This window comes from Anas platyrhynchos, chromosome 22, assembly GCF_047663525.1.
Source record: "Anas platyrhynchos isolate ZD024472 breed Pekin duck chromosome 22, IASCAAS_PekinDuck_T2T, whole genome shotgun sequence".
Lineage (NCBI taxonomy): Eukaryota > Metazoa > Chordata > Aves > Anseriformes > Anatidae > Anas > Anas platyrhynchos.
Genome location: NC_092608.1, coordinates 3,588,180 through 3,608,402, shown reverse-complemented (window position 1 = coordinate 3,608,402; position 20,223 = coordinate 3,588,180). Strand labels below are relative to the sequence as shown.

Genomic DNA, 20,223 nt, shown 5'->3' with positions numbered 1-20,223 from the left:
TTCCTTTTGCTTGTGTGAGACAAGTGTCAGGTGGCCAGCCAGCAGGTTTACAGGGCTGAAACACTGCTCACAGGGAGGAGAGTCTATTTTAGAATACATGATAGGGGAAAAAAGAGATAATACTGCATGGATTAAAAACCTGACCTCCTCCTTTCCTGCTGTAGGTTCATTTTGTCATTCATTTTTAAACCTTAGTAAGTAAAAATTACATATTCTATGGCTGTACAGACAAGGCCCTACTGCTTTCTGCTTTTGTGCTTTTTTAATCACTTCCAAAGTGAATTTTGCTTTTGGAAATGCTGCCAATAAAGAAAAGGTGAGGATTCCCTGCATTTTTATGATAAACATCCAGTAAACCTGGATGCAGCTTCTTCCTGTTTATCACAGCCAGCTAGGTTTTGCAAAATTGTACGGAAAGATTTCAGAACAGGAACTCGCACATCAGATTTTAACACTACGGCTTCTCACCTTATCTCAAAATAAGTGTCTGTGAGGGTGCTCTCAGTGGTATCCAGAGATTTTAGAACTGCAAGCTGATTGTGCTGGAAAGAATGTGAGCATTTGTTTTATTTTGGCAGCTGGTTCTGTGGGTAGCAGGCCATTAGATCTCTGCCCCTGGAATAGGAAAGGTATGGTATTTTATCCATGCAGCACGTGTTACTGGCAGAGAGCCTTACAAAAGGCAGCAAGAGTGTTTCATTTTGAAGAGTTCCAACTCTTTCCCTGTTCTTCATTTGGAAACTACACTGCTGTGTTGTTTCTTGTTTTGTAACCGTTATTCCCTTGTTTTGTTCTGAGCAAGCATTAGACTGAAGGATTCATAGAGGAATGGCTGACTCTAGGGGATTGGTAAGCTTCAAACGCCTCCATGATAATAATGACTTCACAGCATGACCATTTAGACTCTTGTGACCCAAATGTTTAGCTGTATTTTTTTCTTTTCTTTTCTTTTGAATTGTCTTGGACGCTCAGCCTGTCTCGATGCACAGTAGCCCAGTAGTGTGACATTAGCATATCAAGCTGCCTGCCCCCTGTGTGACTGTGCTGCAGCAGCCACAGAGAGAATGGCGTCAGATAGCTCGCTGTCAGCTGAAATGGGAAAATCCCATCACCGGTCTCTTCACTGCCCTTCATAAATATAAATGAAGCCTAACTCCTAATTTATTAGTCTGATGTAATCAGTCTGGATTGGACATATCTGCCAGTGTCCTTCCGGTGCGGGTTTACTCAAAGACATTTGAGCATTGTCCAGATGTTTCAGGCAGGTACAAAGAGCTTTGGGACACAAGATCGCACTGGTCACTCTCAGTGTAGAGTTAGAATTGGGTTTCACGTGTTCTCTCTTATGTGCTGAATTCACCTGGTGAATGAGGGTGCTGCTCCAGAGCCCAGAAAATGCCACGTTTCTGAGATGAATGCAGTGCCTTTGCTGATAATTCCAGACAAAAGATGAAGATTTGGGTCAAGGGACAGAATGGGGTGTGTTTTGGGAAGCAGGGGAGGAAGATCTAGCAAAGTTTTCTGTGTTCAAGGTTCTGTTCTAATTTAGGTTGCTGCTTATTTCATCTGACTTTGCTGGTGGTACCCAGGGCTTAGGGTATTTAGAAAGTCACAGGCAGGCTTGCTGCTGGAACACCACTCATGTGAGGACTGGCTCCTCTGCAAAAGGTCACTGCTGTCACCACAGTGTTTAGGACAAGGTCACATCCCTGGTCAGGTAGGCGCTCACTGTGTGGAAGGATAGTGAGAGATCATCGGGTTACAGTCTGAAGAGATGGAAAAAGTAGTAAAGATGGATTTGGTTGTTGCCATGAAATGAAGTCTGAGGCAGCTCGAGTCTCTTGGTTTAGGGGCTGGAGCGATGGCTGGAATTTGTATCTGGCAGTAACAGAAGGAAGGCTGATGGCAGTGTGTTGGGGCAGTGCTGAGCACAGCTTTTCTAGGCACCTCAAATGCAGATTTTTAAAATTCATTTTAAGGTTCGCCCTCCAAGATGGGCCAGTCCCCAGCTGCCAAGAAGGTGATGTTAGATTGACTTTAGAATCAAGGACTAGAAGGATTTCTTGATTCTTCTGTGGCACGCTTAAAAGGCATGTCAGGGAGAGTGAACCTTAGCAAAACCAGAAGATAACAGCTATGCTGCTGGTTCTCAGACTGGTGTATTAGAGATGTTTTTTCTCTTCTTTCTGTTTGCCTGCCTTAAGCATCAGCTGTGGCAGACGGAAGGTCATGAACATGTAGTTCAGGGTTGGAGCAGCTCTGAATCATTCTGCTTTTCCTGTTTCAGTGGCCCTAGAGACTCGGTGGCTCATCCAGAGTCAAAAGCTGGTCCCGTATTCCATGGGCTGGGGATCCTTGCTGGCAAGAAGGCAATCTTGCACTAGGGACTTTGGCTTAAGTCATTACTCGGTTCCAAAGGGCAGAAACTTAATGAGGTATTATGTAGGGTTCTTTGTTCTGTTTTTAAAAGAATGATTAACTTGGGAACATCTCCTGACATCTATCCTATCTCTGATGGTAACAGAGCATGACCTTCAGCTTTCTTGTAAAATCAGTTCCACAGTTTAGTGAACCCAGCAGCAGTCCTCTGGTTTTCTGAGTTGGTTTAGTGGCCTCTGCTGGGAATATCCTGCATGGTACTGATTCGTTCAATAAATAACTGGTTTTGAAGAGCTCTCCAATAACAAAGCACTGTAGTGATGGATTTTAGAAGGATCTGTCTACTGAGACTAACAAAAGGACATCTGGTAGCCTCAGGTGATTTAGCCTTGAGTGAGCATCTGCCCGGTGTGACCATACAGGAGAAGTCAAAAGGAGTTTCCTTTACAAAAATGTCTGCCAACAGAAGATAGCAAAGGCGCAGACAGTCATAATTAGCTTGAACTTTGTTTGCTTGCGAGTCAGAACCCAAATGCCTGCTCCTTCCTTCCATTTTTGCCGCTGCCCTCTCAGGCAGCGAGGCAGTGGAGCAGGTGCCTTCAGCCCCTAGGTGTAAGCCAGCTGCTGCTTTCACTGTGCGAGCTCTGAAGGTGTCTCCGTGTCCCTGTGCATGGCACAACCTCGTCAGCTTCATTCCACCATTTGTCACTGCGAAATGCCATGAGCCACCGACAGCACGTTCAGGCCTGGTTGTGTCAGCATTGTCGCCATTCCAGCGGTCGTACCCCGATCCCTGGGTGTGCTGGGAGGAGCTGGTGCTGGAGCGGGCAGTGGAACTGAGCTAACTCTGCTTTTCTCTGTGTCCTTTCCTCCCCGCCTCGCGGGCTTTAGGAAGCAAAAGCAGCGGCTCGAACCGAAGCAACAGCGAGAACAGCAGGAGAGCTCTTGGCAGGGAGAAGGACCGCAAGTCGGCGGGCAGCGGCAGCGAGTCTGACCACACTGCCCGCAGCGGGGGTGGCGCCAGCGTCGTGCGTCGCGAGCGGCCCGTCAGCCAGCTCAGCCACCGGAGCCACGTCTCCGCCACCCACAGCGAGAGAAGCCACCACAGCCATCATTCGTACGGGCCTCCGGGAGTGCCACCCCTCTACAACCTCCCCAAGCTGGGCTCCAAAGTCTACGGGACGAGCGGCCCCCCCGGAGGGCCCCCGGTGAGAGAACTGAGCTCCGTGCCTCCGGAGCTGACGGGGAGCCGGCAGTCCTTCCAGAAGGCTATGGGCAACCCTTGTGAATTCTTCGTCGACATCATGTGAGAGAGGAAGTGCCTTCAGACTCTGCTCGGGGGAGGGCCGGGGTGGGTTGTTTTGGGGTGCGGGTGGGAAATCTGGTCGTTGCCGAACGCTCACCAGAAGAAACTCGGCTGTCTTGCATGTCACGCCTTCCTGGTTTGCAATTGTGTGTTGCAGAAAAACCGACAAAACAAACAAACAAACAAAAAAACAACAAAAAAAAGAGACAGAAACGATGAACAAAAAAAAACCTCCTGGGATTGCTAAATATCAGCAAACTGATGGCATCTTTTTTTTTTTTTTTTTTTTTTATCCTTTTATTTTTCTTTCTTCCCCTCTTGTTTTTGATTGTGGTTGGCTGGTGTATATTCACATCTTAATGAGCTTTGGTAACTGTGGCACCTACTTTCAGTGCAATTAGTGTATCTTTTTGGCTGATTCAAGGACTATTATTTCACATAACTCCTGGATTCCCAGTAATGCATAGTAGCACTTTTATTTTCCTCTGCTTTTTGCCCTACAAGGAAAAAAAAAAAAAAGAGATTGTTGGCTGGTATCTGTGATACTGCCTCGTAACGCTGTTTCCTGGATGCATCAGCCAGCGAGCTCAGCAGCCGTGGCACCTGCGAGCGTACAGACAAGACGTGCTTGGAAAGGAGCAGGCTCAAACCAGTTCCCAGCAGAAAGCAAAGTTGTGACTACCTTCTTCTACTGATTAGGGAGTACAAATCGATCTTCGTTTTTTTCTTTAGGTATTATCCTGTCCAGGAAGTGGTGGAGTCTTGCTGCTGTTATGTGTTCCTCGTGCAAAACGTGTAGTGTTATTTCATTTGGTATCACGGTAGTGACTTTGTAGCTGCAGTCTGTTCCTGGGCATTTCCGTCACATCGCCGCTGACAGATGTGTCTGTTCTTTCTGGTTATAACGCGCACTTGCTTACTGGTTTTACAAGTTGTTCCCACAGAAATAGGATGATTGCTGCTATGCAATTGTTAGTGTAGCTGCAGCTATTCCCTACTGAAGGGATATTTATCCCGTTCTATCAGAGACATAGGTAAATCCTGGCTCCCACTGGGACGTGGCTGTTCATCTCAATCACCTCTTTTTTCCATTCCTCATTTCTGAGCAGTATCTTCCTCGTTTTTTCCCCAGCTTAATCTCTGCTTTGAAATAGAAACCCAGATATACCAAATCCCAACTGCAGTGTGGCACAAAGGAAAATGTTCTAAGCAAAGCTGGGGGCTAGTTGTCAGCAGAGAGGCCAGAGGGTGTTTGGAGAGCAGCTCGTAAATGGTACAATGAGTACATCATACACCTGACACGGAGTGGGACCTGAGCTAAAATTCCTGCTGGGGAGCTTTAACTTTGCTGCTGTGTATCCCCAAGATTTCATGACTTCTTCACTCTTAGGCTACGGACACTTCCTAAGTGTGTTCAGGAACCTTCTCTGATGTTTAAGAAGCTTTTTAAAAAGTATCGGAATGAGGAGATGGGAAGAGCACACCCACACTCACTTATGGCGGCTCATGTAATGGGAAATGGGTGTTAATCTGCAGTCACTCAGTGGCATTTGACCATGGGGCCATGCCTCAGTTAAATCCTTTGTTAGCTACCTGTTTCTGGCAGGCTTTAGGACAGGTGCTTTAAAATCAGTCTTTACTGTATATAAGCATTTTCTTCACTGATAAGAAGCTTTTTGTTACGTTCCATGCTTTATGGGTAGTGTGACTACCCAAGATGAATGTTAAAAGAGAACGTGGCTTTCTCACTAAATACATGTAGTTCATGTTCCTTTGTCACCTTGAAAAATTGCTCTTCAAATGCCATTTTTATATTGTTCATTCTGATAGATTTTTTTGTCACTACTTCTTTTCTTATGACAGCTGTGTGTGTAAACACATCCCTTATACAGAAGTCAAGTAACATTTACAAATGTCTGTGTTAATCAGAGACTTAAGTCTCACTTTCAAAAGGGAGCTAAGCATTTAGGAAGCTGTGTCACTCAGAGTAGATACCCAAATTACTGGGCTTCTGAACTACCTGAGTGCTTTTGGACTGCTTCATTTCCAAAAATCTCCCCCAAACCCATATAACATTTCTGACAGTGGTGCTTTCTTCATAATCTATCTGACGGGCTAGTGTAGATTGCAGACTTGGTGATGACTTGTTCAAAAGAATGGCACTACCTGAAGCTTGACTGTGCGAGAGAATCCTTCCCTTTCCTTTCCTCCTCCCAGCAACACAGCAAAGACACTAAACGGAGAAAACCATTTTGAAAGATCGACATTGGAAGCAATGAAATAAATCAGGGTAAAAAAAAATCTGTACTTCTGCTATGTCTCCAGGAGACACTATGAAGGAGTCTGTGACTTTCCTGACAATCACTAGTGCTTCTACTTTTAAATCAATTTTAACTTTCCTGGTCTCTTATATATTATGATTTTTCTGGCCTGCTTTGTCTTAAGGCAGAACTCGCAGGGCCAGAGGAAAAGACTGTCATTGGAATAAGATAATTCCAAAAGGGATAAAAACCGGGGGCTGAGCTTTTGCCCATGGAAGAAACGTGTTTAATTTCCTCATGTTTTTTCAAGAGTTGCAGTTTACACACTTGCTGGTTTTTTATTTTTTTGTCTTGTTGTTGTGCTGTTGGCAGAAACTGTTCTGTGTCTTGCTGCTCTTGGCTGCGCTGTTGAACTGCCTGTGTTAAATACTTCTGTGTTTGTGGGTAACTCTGGAACGAGGCTGACAGTCCGGAACATAGGTGTGGGGAAGCATTCGTCTGCTGAGGAAACGAGGCTGCTAAATCCGCCTGAGTTAGCTTCACCTGAGACCAGGCATCCATTTCAGGCAAATAGGAATTGCTCCGAGCGTACTGCCAGGTCTGCAAGTTGCTTGATGCTGCAGAGCACGTAGAGCCTGCTATTGACAGAGCGGTAGGAGAATGTAAATGACCATGTTGTGAACAGTGCAATACATAGTGGCCACTGCGTGGAAAAAAAAAATAAATCTTAAGTGTGTCCCCCCGTAGCGTACAGTGGAGGGGCTGGCTTGACTTCACGGAAAGTTGGGCCTGAACCATTGCTAGCACTTAATTTTCACAAGTGAACGAAGACGGAAGATGTCTTGAATCCCACCGTTGGCTTTTGCTGCATGTGCATTTCTCTTTGTATGTAATAGTGGGGGGCTGGGGCCGATCTGTGCAAGTTTCTCCTGCTGGGTACAGTACAACGTGCAGAAAGAAGTGCCGCTGGTGCCGAGGAAGCTACTTGCAGTAGGAGGTACTGTGCCAGGTGGAGGAAATTGTGGAGGCTGCAGTCCCGCGGAACTGTCTTTCTCTCTTATCAGGGCCTGAAATTTCTCTCTGATTTTAATTGTCAAGTAACTGGCACTGACTGGGCTCTAGAATGTATGGCCTGCCCTTCCAGCTACACTGAGAAGCAGTGGGTTTGTTACACGGGGCACTGAGACAACCTCACAACAGGAGCCTTAAATAGCTGACATGTTTCTGATTCTGCAAATGAGACCTTCAGCATCTGCCCGTGCCCTGCAGCTGGGCTTAATGTTCACGCATACCTGCCGGCGGCTTTTAGCAAGGACTGCCAGGTATGTTTGGAAGATCGGAGAAAACTTGGAGAAAATAGTTTGGGATGACGTCTCCTGTCCAAAGGAGGTAGTATCTGTGGGGGTGATGTACCCACCCGATGTATTAACTCCGAGGAGTAAGGGTTTTTTGGCAAATAGTCTTAAAAGCACTGCTATTGTCTTTTACCTCCCGTTAATAAATTTCCTTTTCAAAGGTAACAGTCCCCTTGACACTTTATCCAAAGGTATATTGGATGGCAAGCAATGATGCACAGACATTGACTTTTGATATTATTTTTGTTCTGTTCAAATGGGCAGTCCCATCTTGAGACTTGACAGCTCATGAGTTGATGTAATTGTTTTTGTTTTGCATTTAACTGGATTGTAATAAGATTGACTTAAAATTATTAATTCTAATCAGTGATTAGAAATACATGTAAAGAATTTTATGTACAGTAGAGGAACAAAGTTACATGATTTTAAATAATGAAAACCCAGACTATCACCTATTCTAGAATTGGTTCTACTCAAAGAGTGACCTCTTACTAGCATGGACTGCACTGTTCCTGTTAAATGTCTATTGCATAATTGAATTCTTTTTTGTAGATATTGTATTAAAACCCAAGTGTCTGTATAGTTAATATATAGCTGCTTATGTGTAAATGCTATTTTAAACACTAAAAAGCTTTTAATTTTATGTGATAACTGCAGTGTATGTCTTCAGTTCTTTGCACTACTTTAATTCAAGAATGAATTACTGGTTCAATCTTACTCTTTTGTTTTTTCTTTCCCCTGCCCTCACTGAAGTTTCGTCCTCTCTGCAGAAGAAGGTTGCTCAGGAGCTAATGATAGGGAGCAGGATTCTGTGTTTTGATGGTGCTTCAGAAGTGCTGACAGTTCAGGGTATGACAGGAGCCCTGTAAATGTTCACAGCTAAACTGGGTCACAGCCGATTGAAATGCAGAGGTCTTACTTCTAATGACATCTGACTGGAAATACAAGACCCTGCCATTCATCAGAGGTGCTGTAGCTTTGAGGTAATGACTAATACATCAGTGCAAAAATAATGCTCACTTCATTAATTCCCCCTCCTCTTAATTACCGGGCTTTTCCCTCTCTCAGTTTGGCAGGACTAGGTATGCAGGAAAGGCTGCAGAAAGTTTGTGGAAGTAAAAGCGTCCTGTTACAAAGAGAAGAGCTGGAACAAGTTTTTCTGCCTGCAAACCCCGAAGAGGAATCTGCTGGTAGATCCCAGCAGTGTATTCAGCTGGTTCATGGGAATATTCCCCTTCTTCTGGACTCTGCACGCAAACTGCAGCAGAGACAAGCTAGGATCGTTAGGACACCTCTTGCAGACTAACTGGTAAAGCTGAAACTGGTGTATTTACAGCATAAGGACACTCAGCCTCCCTGTAAGGTCAGAGGGATTCACGTACAAAGAGCCACCACGGCTTGATGCGAGGCAGATTCCCTCTTTTTAGCTGGTAGAGATCCAGCTGATGGAGAAGATACAAAGGAGACACCTATTACAAATGGCACAATTCTGTAATAGAGATATATGAAAGTCTATGAAATGATCTTGCAGAATTTCCCATATTCTCCTTTCCAAGCCATGTTTGTTTGCATAGGACACCAAATGATCTAGCCAGCATTTTCCCAGTTAGATAAATGTTAAATGATCAGAATTTGCACATGTGCTTTCAGCCTGTTACTGCAGGAGCCTGATGGACTCCAGCTGACCTAGTCTGAATTGTCTGCAGGTGACTGGCACTGGCTGAACACTTTAATCAGGTACTTTGCCCTCTTCCTCCTACTCCCCTCAAAAAACAAAAAGAAAAATCAGGCTATTGTGGCTCTAGCTCTGCCACCAGAAAGAGAAGTGGTTAAGGTAAATCAGTTTTTTCCTTCTTTATCTCTGGAATGGCGATCAAAAGTTACTGCTGCTCTGCTACAAAAAAATCGCAGCACTGAAGTGAGGAATGCTGCTGCGATCCTCAGGTGCTACAGGATGCTTATGAAGACTTGCTGTGGTCTCCAGACACAAGGACTTCCAGTCTCCAGGTCAGATTTTTACTGTCTTTAATAATGCTGAGGAATGGTTTTGTGCAATGGTTCACGTTTTTCAGGTACACCAGGAAAATTTTATGTGCAGGTAGCTGCAGAACTAAGGACAGCTAGATTTGCAATGCACCAATTTATTTTTTTAAAAAGACTGAAAATATTCTATGGTTTAGATTCATTTGATTCTTTAATTGAGCTGAATTGATGAGTTAACTTCTAATAACACTTAATGGGTAGGTGGAAAAGCTTTATGTCTGAAATGGGGAGTAAAAGAGCAGTGTAGTTGCTTGTCAAGGTAGATGGGGGAAAAAAATCCTTGAGAAATTTTACTCTCCTGTTTGGTAATAATGTCAATTAATGATAAATTTGTTCCATTTTCACTTCTCGTGGTTCGCCACCTCTACACTGATGCAATTTATTGCAAAAGGAGTGTAGAATAAAGGTTGTTTAAAGGATACAAAACCCCACCATGTACAGCCTTTACTAAAATCCTGGGTTTTACTTTGAAAAGCACAAACTAGAATAGTTGCTTAACTTCAGTAACATGAAATCAGCTTTTTAACAATTGCATTAGAGTCCAATTGCAATTTTGCCAGGCTTATGAACGGGTAGGTATGGTAGCATTGGTTAAAGATGTTAGATTGAGTTGTATCCTTTGCTTTTGAATTGAAGTAGAGATGCTATCATCATTCCTCCTTGATATGGCACAGTAGAATATAAATATCTCTACTGCATTGCATTAAAACATTAGGGAAAATAGCACCAGAGTGAGAGCTGCTGCTTTTCTTGACTTTTTGGAGAAAGGGACTGAGTGGGTAATATTTAATAATTATTGGCTCACAGGGGATAGTGCAGGATATCTATCTAACCACCCCATAATAAGAGGAGAGGTAAAACATGGCAGGCACGCTGAGGAGAGAGCAGGCCTTCTTCTCAGCTGTGTCAGGGTCTGCAGTTCTAAGCTGCTTGTCTGGAGACTTCAGCATTTGTGGTGATCCCTGAAGCTGCCGAGTCAGCTCTGTCACACCGAAGGTGCTGCAGTGTTGATTTTGCAATGCCTTGGAGCTGGCAGGGTGGACCTGTAGGCCAGGGGAGTTTGCACACCTACAAGAACAGACAAGAATAACACCTGCATGTGAACCAGTCCTACTGGCCTGTAAAAGGTTTCGGTACAAACGTATTCTCCTAGCAGGAGGAAGGTGAGGCTTTATGCAATTTCCCTGTATTATAAAGTTCTTTATACCCTGTGCATGGAGCAGGAGGTCTAAAAAAGCTCCATAATATGTGATACTGGCAGATCCTTCATCCATTTCTTGTCTTGTGCCCAGACACTTATGTTGTCTGCAGCTTTGGCACTTGGGTATTTCTGAGGAGCAAGAGGAGGGAAGTGAGGGGCGAGTCCTGCTGCCTTGAGCCTCTGCTCTCACAGGTTTCATTTTCTGGCCCAGTCACACTTCTGCAACACCTGGCATGCCCTGCTTCTGCGTTATCTGCACCCTTACAGCAGCTTCCTTCATCAAATCTGGAACCTTTCTGTCCTTCCAGCAGTGTAACCTGCTGTGCCCTTTCTTCCACTGGATGCTGCTGGAGTTTTACCGCAAGGTTTTAGCCTTCTGTATTTTCAGTGAATTTACAGAGAACTCGAAAGCTATCTTACACCTCCCATCACAGGAGACAAACCAGCCCCCGTGCTAGGACCAGCGCAGACCAGTTTTTCCTTTAGAAGTTATTTCTTTGTCATGTAAAATTATCATTACTACCTGTTCTGGTAAATTTGATGCTGAATGGGGCAAGCTGTTCTGGATATGAGAATTCCCCTGCTGTCCAGTGAACTGGGGGCGTGCTACATATATGAACAGAAGTTAGGGATATTTCTTATTACTCCAAGTGTTTGACTGACTTTGTCCCCTTTGCAGAATGCCCCTGTGGGTAAGAAATGTTTCTCCCTGGTGATGTGTGTTTTTTGAGATAGGAAGAACTTTTTGCTATGATTTTGGATACTGTGATTTGCACTTCAGTGTGTCTTGTCCTCATTTCCATGTTCTTTGCAAACACATTAATGCCATACAAATGAGTGAATTGGTATTTGAATAGGTAATATACTTTCCATATCACACCTACAGCTGTTCTTATGTCTCAGAATGGTTTCTACAGATTTTGTGACAAAGTCAAGAAAATTCCAAAAGATTTTTTTTCCCATGGTAAACATTACTTAACAGAAATTTAAACATTTATTTTGGAAGGCTTAGTTTTTTGTTTCACAATGACATTAAGATGACTCGTACAATATGAAATTTAAACAGAACCATCTTGTTGTAATATAGACAGCTCCTGTTGAGGCTACAGTGGGTCTGGTTTATTGTCTGGTCATTGGGAGTCTCCCTCAGTCTCCTCTTTGATGGAATTCTGGAAATAATTCACGGTGTTCAAGTCAGGCTTGAGCAAGATGATGTAGCACTTAGGGATGTAGTAGGTCCCCAGGATACCCAGGGTGAGCATCAGGATGGTACTGATCTGTGTAACAGCCCTGAGAACTGTCTTCAGGGTGGCAAAAATAGCGACGAAGAAGATCCAGATGATGAAGTAGATGAGGAAGGCAAACGTGATCCCCCTGGCGACGTTGTACTTCTTACCAGGAGCATCTACCATGAAGGTGCAGAGGAAGCAGACGATGGCCAGGCAGCTGTTGTAGCCGTGCATCAAGGCAAAGGCCAGCCAGGACCTGGTGTCACACACCAGCAGAACCTCGCTGCGCAGCGACTTGTAGTCGGACCGCAGGCCGTCAGGGCCCAGGTGGAGGTAGGAGAAACAGAGCAAGCACTCGGTGAGGAGGCACAAAGCGACGACGAGCCAGGCCCTCCTCTGCGTCACCCAGGGCAAGAAGGTGGGGGCCCAGCGAGGGAACTCGGTCAGGAGGGTGATCTCGAGGGACTTGGCGAGGAAGGTGGAGAAGCAGGCGTTGAGGCACAGGGCGTAGACAACCTGCTGCGTCATACAGAGCCTGTCGCTGGGCTTCCCGATGTAGAGGCAGGAGCTGAGGCACAGCAGCGCGAGCGCGGACAAGGCGAGGAGGTTCCGATCGCCTCCAGAAGCCTGCACGACGGGCGTCTCGAGGTTCTTAAAAAAGAGCACCGCTGTCAGGCACGTCAGGCATAGGGTGATGGACGTCAGCGTCAGCAAGGCGACAGTGAGCGGCTCGTTCCAGAAGAGGTACCGCTCACTGCGGTCGTAACACCGCGTGCTCCGCACGGGGGACCACTGATGCTCCAGGCAGGGGGTGCAGGTGGAGCTGTCTGCAAAGTGGCAGTGAGGAGGTGATGGCCGTGCAGGCAGTCTGGGAGGAAGGCTCAGCTATGCCTACTTCCCCCCTTCCCGAGTGGATCGGATCTCCAAAGCTCGTGATTTTTTTCCATCTCCTTTTCTCTCTACTTCCCCACCCTCCCCACAAAAGGGTCCACGTATTTCTTGCCTTTGTTTCCTTTCCCCAAGAAGGATCACTGCCTTCCAAAAGACCCCAGAATTTCATCATGTGCTTCTCAACTTGCTGAGACCCCAGAATTTCATCATACCCTTCTCTCCTATACCTCTGAGATAAAACATACATGTCCTTACATATTCTCTTTGGGATCAACGGGGGAAGGTCCCACACAGAAGGGAGACACAAATTGTGCCCTGGCATTGCTTTGTGGAGAAAGAGCCCACAACTGGCCCTGTTGAGCTCTGAGCCTGTGTGACCTCAAGTGGTAGGAAGACATAACACAGGTAAAGCCAGGGCCGTTCGCAGACCTCACCTTTAGAGCTGTAGAAGGTGTTCTCTGGACAGTCTCTACAGTCGTAGCAGCAGAGGTGGAACCCTTTTATTTGTCTGATTTGTCCTGGTTTACACTCTCTAAAGCACTCCGATGTAGGCTCCTAAACAAAAAGGTAAATAAGTGTCAGCCAGGCACCTTGAGAAGTACCACATCACTAAACAAATTAAAAGACTTTGGCTGTGCTTTGCTGGTGTCACATCTGTGTTTGAGTCCTAACTGGTGCTGGGAAAACCTTTTTCTAGTTTGGCATAGTGGAGATGGATTACAGGTTTGCAGGGAAGCAAGAGTAGCATGCGGGCTAGGAGCTCCTAGTTAACAGTTCTGATGAAGTGGGGGAAAAAAAAGTTTATTTCATCTTGTTATTATTTGTGCTTTTGCCCACTCTCTTTACCTTTTTATCTGCAGTGTGAAAATGGATCTGGGACTTGTTGATGTACAGGGACTCTTCATAGTCTCCCACAGGCAGATATGTAAAGGTGCCATTTTTCCAGTCCCATAATATAAGCTTGTAGCCAGTGTTTGTGCCATGGGATTCATCAAACCTGAAACTCTGGCCATTTACTGTGAACGTGAAGGTATTCATGAAGTGCAGCAGCTGAGGAGAAAATGAAAAATTATAATAGATACCAGTACAGCTGATACTTTTGCTTAGAGTATGATAATGCAGGAACCTAATTGCTGGCTGGTATCATTGTCCCTTACAGGGGCTGAGATTGCAGCTAGCAGCCTTCTGGTGAATGTTCCCCCCCTCTCTGTCTGGCTGTGTGCAGCTCTGATGGCATAAACTGGATGAAAAACTGGATGAAAAATTGCTCCTCGTCCCCCTGACCCTCACTCACCTGCCAAGACCTGATGGTTGCTTTGGGACACCCTTGGTGGGTGCAGCCCAGGGCCCTGTGCAGCGCGTGGGCCACGCTGTGCACTGCAACGTGCACTGGTTGGATTTGGGAACGGCTCAGGATGGGCGAGATGTCGTGCAGAGAGATGTGGTTGCACTGGTTGCAGGCCGTGCCCAGCCCGCCAGAGGCCATGCGGTTGTACTCCACTCTGGACTCCTGGCAAAATTCATCCTGCTGGACTGAGGTAAAGAGGTCAGCGACGTATTCCTGGAAGCCAGGGACTGGGCTTGCTTTCATAATGAAGCCTAAAACCGTTCCGATGCTCTGGATGTTTGAGGTGGAGGAAGCTATGTCAGACAACAGCCAGGCTTCCGTGCCAATCCAGACTTTTTTGCTTAGTCCCATGCTGATGCTTTGTTCCAGCAAGGCCCGTGCTGGCTGCGTGAAGGCAAAAAGGACAATGATGTTGACTTTGGTCTTGTTAATGAGCTCAACTGTCTCTTTCAGTTTGATTTTAGCCTTGGGGTCTGTGAGGTCTGTGGGAATTAGCCCCTCGTAAGCGACACAGATGCTGTAATTTCCAACGTTGCGCAAGAAGAGCTCCTGGGCTCCTCGGCCATATTCGTCATCGCTTCCAATGGTGGCAATCCAGTTCCATCCAAACTTGTTGAGCAGCAGGACCACGGCTTCCACCAGCTTCTTGTCGCTGGGAACGGTTCGGTAAAACGAGGGGTACAGCTCCTTGTTGCTGAGCTTCTCGCTGCTGGCCCCGTAGCTGACCTGCAGGTTGGAGGATCAGACAACATGAAGCAAAGAGGAAAGATGAGGAAAGCGTTCACAGTCCAGATCACTCTTCCCCCTTGCTCGTTCAGTCTCAGTACTCCAGATTTTCAAGAAAGGTGGGTCAGGATTGTGGGAAGGAAGAACTCACCTGAAGGGATGGGTCCATTGTGGCTGCATTTCCCAAGAGATCTCTAAACTGGCCCTGTCGCCTGCCTCTGGTAGTGCTGTCATGCAGGGCTGTCCCCTTCCACTGCCCTTTGTGTCCATCCTCACAGCACCAGCCCTTGTCTTTAATGATAATGGTAATTAGCTACTTCCAATGAAGAGTAACCTCACTAGGATTCAGCAATACCTTAACTCAGGGCTAATTTTACCTGCCTGCTATAGCTCTTTGTTGTGGTAGCTGAGTACTCACAGCCACAGATGTATTATCCATAGATCCTCCCAATTTACACTGGGAGCTCTGCTAATTATAATTTTACCCGGATCACAGAGCAGTGAGAGTTACCCCTCTCTTCTCTGGGAAGTGAGACACTGAAGTGTGTGCCAGGCAGGCAGCTTATTGACCTACCCAAGATCTCACAGGAGATCTATGGCAAAGGCTTCAATCTGCACTTTTAATGGCCCAGGTTCAAAGGCAGACACTGTTGTTGGATTAGATGATTTCTGAAGGTACCTTCCGACTGAACTATTGTATTCTATTCAATCCCTTCCCCGCCAAAAAGAAGAATTCTTGTTTTTACAGAGCCTCTTTACCTGTGGGATCAAGAAAAAGCTGAATAGCTTGGCCGTCACCAGGCAGAGATCTGATTTATGTGGTCCAATGACAGCAGTCACGCGAGGCTGGTAGTTGGTGTAGTTGCACACTACTCCGATGCCTGTAGTGCCGTTTCGGGTCAGAAATAGCAAGCTGGGCTGTAAGGCTGCCAGGGGCTCAAAGCAGGTGTCATAAATGTCATAGCCCAGCTTTACTCCCGGCAGAAGTGACGTGGAGTTGTTGATCTGATCAATAGCAAACTTCATCCCGAGGGCCCATATTAGCCCATCTACAAATAACCTGCAAGAAGAGGAGACAGGGAATTACACGATCCACCAGTGCTGTTGTTGTGGTGGTCAGCTTGTTCCACGTTCTCTGACATTTTAGCATCCTGTCCGTAGCGTCGGCTCCATCTGAAGTTTGGCTGCATCAAGAAAACATAGGAACTTTTTCCATTTCAGAATCAGAAATGGCACGGTGATGGCACAGCACACCTTAGAGCTACTCTTTGGTTCCATCTCGCCTCTGATGTTAGCCCACGAGACCATCAAGTGCTATCCAAAGGACTACTTCTTCCTCTCCCCAGCCCAAGTGACTAAATTTAACACATACTAATGAAGCTAACATTCCTCTTACCTTTCACACACAACTAATGTGGGCTCTGATCGTGCCGTCAGGTTTATGGTGTCCGTTCCAAAAGGGAACAAGCCTCCTATGATATAATCGCCAGGCCTTCTGAACTGAGATGAGAGGCATGTGGGTTTGAGAGCTACTGCATAACCAAAGCTCAAGCCCAGAAGCAGGTAAGGGAGCATTATTTGTCTATTTTGGAGAAAATGTTTCATGGAAGTGATAAAATGTGGGAGAGGGAATAGGGGCAGGGGATCCAGTCTCAGTAGGTCCTGGGAAATCATTTTAAATAGAACCCCGAGAGATGAAAATCACATGGAGAAATTTGCTTAGCAAACTGCGTTAGATGTGTAACTCTATGCTCAGTGGGCAATAGTCAAATAGGCAGCAGTACCCAATGCGTGTCCTTGGTTGCAAACCGCTGGCCTAATCCTGCTTTCCTTTACTCGGTGCAGGTCCTGTGTGATGCTAGAAAAACAGGAGATATTTTCCCTTCCTCCCCCTCATCTCGCTTTTGTCAGAAGACTGCTCCCTACAGTGAGAACATTTATTTAAAACACAGACTATCTGCATGTGCTGTTGTGTATTCTCCTATCCACCTCGTCCCTTTTGACAGTATGGATCGACTGAGATGAGTAGAAGTGAAATAGCAGCAGCAGAACTTAAAACAATTATTGATAGAAAGACAAGGAAGACATTAAACGCTGCTGTTAAATACAGCTGCTTCTCCAGGGATCTACCAGGTGCTTCTCCCCAGTTACAAATTCTCTTTCCTGTTCTGGACTGTTCATTCTCGCTAGGACTTGCTATCCCTCTACAATGCTTCAAGTTCCTGCCGTGGTACAAATTTTATTCTCCACTTTCCTAATTCTTATTTCAGCCTTTTAATCCAATAATTCCTCCCAGCAAGTGACACATGCTTTAACCCTCAATGGTTTTCAATTCACAGTGGGAAAGCAAGCTCTTTTCTTACTTAGACTCTCTTCCCAACTTTGAAGTGTCCTGCACTGAAAGAATGCCACGTAGTTTATTTTTAAATTAACTTCAGAATGATAGGTTGAGTCGCCTGAGCTGTAGGGTAGTGGTAAGTGTCTTACACAACAGTAATTTATATATATATTTAAATTCAAGGTCACCTCATCATGGAAATTCCCAAATCTTTCTCAGGACACCACAAGAACTTAACAGGTGTGAACCATTCCTCGGCTGCCACTTCAGTGAGCTCTTACTCACAGCTACCCTGCTATTTTCAGAACATATTTTCAGAAAATAGCAGGATATATATAGCAAAATGTTGTTGGCCAATCTAATTTTTTCTCACACTGAGCTGTGACGTTAACTTCAGGTTGCTGATGTAGGTACCAGTTCCCTAGCATGGTAATTTAAGTCGGTTCATCGTTTGCATTTTTTCTGTCAAGTGTGAATTTTAGAAAGCAGGATAGTTCCGAATTGAAAAGTTCAATTGAATTGACAGTTTGGCTCACTGCATTTTGATAACTTATTTGTGCTGTATCACAGAAGCTGCTTGTACCACCAGTGGTACTACTTTTGCTACAAGGCTAGGATTTTTTTCATGTATCTTGGAGAAGCAGGCACCTTATCAAAAGCTAAGTGTATGTACGCAGGTTTCGAGCAAATGGCAGTTGTAGATATCTGTGTCTACACTACATAGTTTGTATCGACGTTTTTGGTTGTTTGTTTTTTTTTTTTTAAGGATACCTTACAGGTTTCCCTAACTTCTTAATGGAGTATTTAGGTGTTAGCTTTAATTATAAAACTTCACTTACAAAGTTTCAAATAGCAATTCAGCTGCATAGAGTGAAAAGACAGGCTTCTTGAATAGTGTAAATGTTGCATGTAAGCAATTATTTACTCCCACACGTTTTCAGGTGAAATCAAGTATGCTTACTGTGGGATAGGAGATCATGGGATTCAAGCTCCCTCTAGTGAATCTGCATGTTGTTGCAGCTTTCAAGTACAGCAGTTAATGGAAGTGAAGGAAGTGAAGGTGTGGTGTGCTTGTTGGCTTCTTTTTCTCCTTCTGGATGTGGCTGCGTTAGTGAAAGCAGACGGACTCTGAACGTGTACAAAGTGCAGGACCTATTTTACTGAGCGTTGACTAGCTGGGGCTGTTTAAAAGCCTCCTGTCATTTAAAGATGGGAATTTCATAGAGACACCGGGAAAACAAAATTTTCATTAGGCAACACCTTCTTTAAATGTGAGCATGCAGACTGATAAAATCTGTATTTTACTTGAAGCACACTTAGCACAAAATGACTGGCAATAAATGTACAACAGTTTTTCCCTGCTAAGAAAGTTTTTGATTCTTTAATTTCAAGTTCATTTTAAGTTCATTTTCAATGTTAACTTTTTATCTCACAAGAGGAATAGACGAGAATGAAAGTGACAGGGAAGAAAACAGAATTTTTCCACATGGTCATCCTACCATTTGTGCATTAAACCCATGAGAGATCAAACACTTTTTTTTTCATTTGACACATAACACTATTTGACATAATTTATGGCATTTAACACATTACACAGATGAAATACCACCTCCATCTTTATCAGAAAGCAATGAAAGTCCAGCAAGAGGTATTTTGTAGCTTACAACATGGAATTGCTCCATTTTAATGCATGAATTTATCCTATGTAAACATGTAATCATTTTAAGGTGGTTTTAGCAGAAGAGGAATTTTCACAGCATAGCAACTAAACCTCCCTTTAGGATGTGAGGTCACATGTAGTGTGAATGTGCTTGGATATCCTATTAGGAAATTACACCAATAATTGTGAGAGCACCAAAGGCTGTAACTGATCAGAGGCTGTTGGTTTAGCTTACAAATAAATTAAATTAAAGCCCCGCATTCCAGCCTAGCTGGACAGCTGAAGGTGAATCCAGGGAGAAAAGAGAACTCTCTCAAGCATGTGCATAGACCTTTTCTCCCCCTCCCTGTAGAGCTGAAGCAATGATATATATACTTATGTATGTATTTCTTAGTGTATTTTTGTCTTGTTATAGCATGAGGCATCCTGAATAGCTCTGTCAGCTGCCTGGGGGAAGAGGAAAGGGAGACTGACCAAGGGGCAGAGATTCCGATGCTTCTGTGCACAGGAAAACACAGTTTTTAGGTGGTTCTTCTATCGGGACGTGCCATTGCTGCTTCACCTCCTCCTGTCAAGGGAGGTTGAGCAGCTTGTGCTGGGCGTAGAGCTCCTCGGTGATCCCGTAGACGCTGGAGATGTGGGGCAAGGCATCGCCCAGCATGACGACGGCTTCCTCGGGGGTGCCCACGTTCATGATCTCCAGGAAGGCGTTCCGTGAGGGCAGCGCGCAGAAGGCCACCGTGGCGGCCTTGCGAATGACCCAGGGGTGGTAGGCGGCCAGGGAGGCGTTGTAGGAGTCCGTGCAGATGGTGGACGTCTTGGAGTCCTCCTGGGCAGTCCTCAGCCCTTCCAGGAACAGCTGCAGCCACCGCAGGGCCCGGTGAAGGCGCAGCAGGGTCCGGCAGCCCGAGTCGGGATGCTCCGACCGCCTCTGGATGTCCACCAGCCCGCTGGCCAGCTCGTAAGCCACCATGGACTGCAGCGTGCGGTACTCCTCCTGCCTCTCTCCGCCGCAGTAGCTCTCCATGATCTGTATTTTAGCCACGGCGTCCTTGGAGATGAAGGAGAAGATGGCGCCCAGGCTGTTGAGGAACCTGCCGGCGGGGGGTTAAAAATAAAAACAAAAACCACGGGGGCATCAGCGAGCGGCTCCCCCCAGCCCTTCCCCACCTCCTAACTCACCGGACGAGCCCCCTCCAGCCTCGCAGGTAGGGTCCGAGCAGCACCTCCCTGCGCTCCGTCACGGCCGCCTGGAAGGCGCTCAGCACCTCCCTCAAGCTGAAGGCGCCCGCGGCCGCCGCCATTTTCTCGCCCGGGCGCCGCCGCCGCCATGGCCTGGGCTCCGCCGGGCGTGCGCGGAGCCTCTGAGGCGCCGAGCCCCGGCCCTGCCCGGCCGCCCCCTGCTGAAGGAGGGGTGATTTCACCTTCAGTTCACTTCGTGCTTTCCGATTTTATGTATTTATTTATTTATTTTCTCCCTCTAGGG

The 20,223-nt window shown here is 45.8% G+C and overlaps 3 protein-coding genes across 6 annotated transcripts in view; 1 reads left to right on the top strand and 2 right to left on the bottom strand.

The window, feature by feature from the left end:
- DVL1 (dishevelled segment polarity protein 1) overlaps positions 1 to 6,671 on the top strand; it is a 74,806-nt gene extending 68,135 nt beyond the window's left edge. For 2 of the 3 annotated variants that reach the window (XM_027443268.3, XM_013092043.5), the window contains exon 15: positions 3,271 to 6,671. In XM_027443268.3, the coding sequence (XP_027299069.1) occupies positions 3,271 to 3,689 (419 nt within the window). In that variant the 3' untranslated portion in view covers positions 3,690 to 6,671. Of the gene's footprint in view, positions 1 to 802; positions 850 to 3,270 lie in introns of all 3 variants that reach the window. The other variant, XM_027443269.3, reaches the window with a different exon arrangement.
- Positions 6,672 to 11,514: 4,843 nt separating this feature from the next.
- On the bottom strand, positions 11,515 to 16,372 carry TAS1R3 (taste 1 receptor member 3). Of its 2 annotated transcripts, none has more exons than XM_027443274.3 (6): positions 16,136 to 16,372; positions 15,499 to 15,799; positions 13,960 to 14,739; positions 13,512 to 13,715; positions 13,100 to 13,220; positions 11,515 to 12,601 (listed from the first exon to the last, which is right to left on the bottom strand). In XM_027443274.3, the coding sequence occupies exons 1-6, from the start codon at positions 16,342 to 16,344 to the stop codon at positions 11,676 to 11,678; spliced, it is 2,541 nt and encodes an 846-aa protein (XP_027299075.3). In that variant the 5' UTR covers positions 16,345 to 16,372; the 3' UTR covers positions 11,515 to 11,675. The 2 variants fall into 2 exon arrangements, with proteins under 2 accessions (XP_027299075.3, XP_071883136.1); XM_072027035.1 differs by lacking the exon at positions 16,136 to 16,372 and adding an exon at positions 14,891 to 15,030 and having other exon boundaries at positions 15,499 to 15,631.
- A 2,056-nt stretch (positions 16,373 to 18,428) lies between these two features.
- Positions 18,429 to 20,222, bottom strand: CPTP (ceramide-1-phosphate transfer protein). The gene is made up of 2 exons (XM_027443273.3): positions 19,920 to 20,222; positions 18,429 to 19,831 (listed from the first exon to the last, which is right to left on the bottom strand). Exons 1-2 carry the CDS (start codon positions 20,039 to 20,041, stop codon positions 19,309 to 19,311), a joined length of 645 nt encoding a protein of 214 aa, XP_027299074.3. The 5' UTR covers positions 20,042 to 20,222; the 3' UTR covers positions 18,429 to 19,308.
- Between the last annotated feature and the right edge of the window lies 1 nt (position 20,223).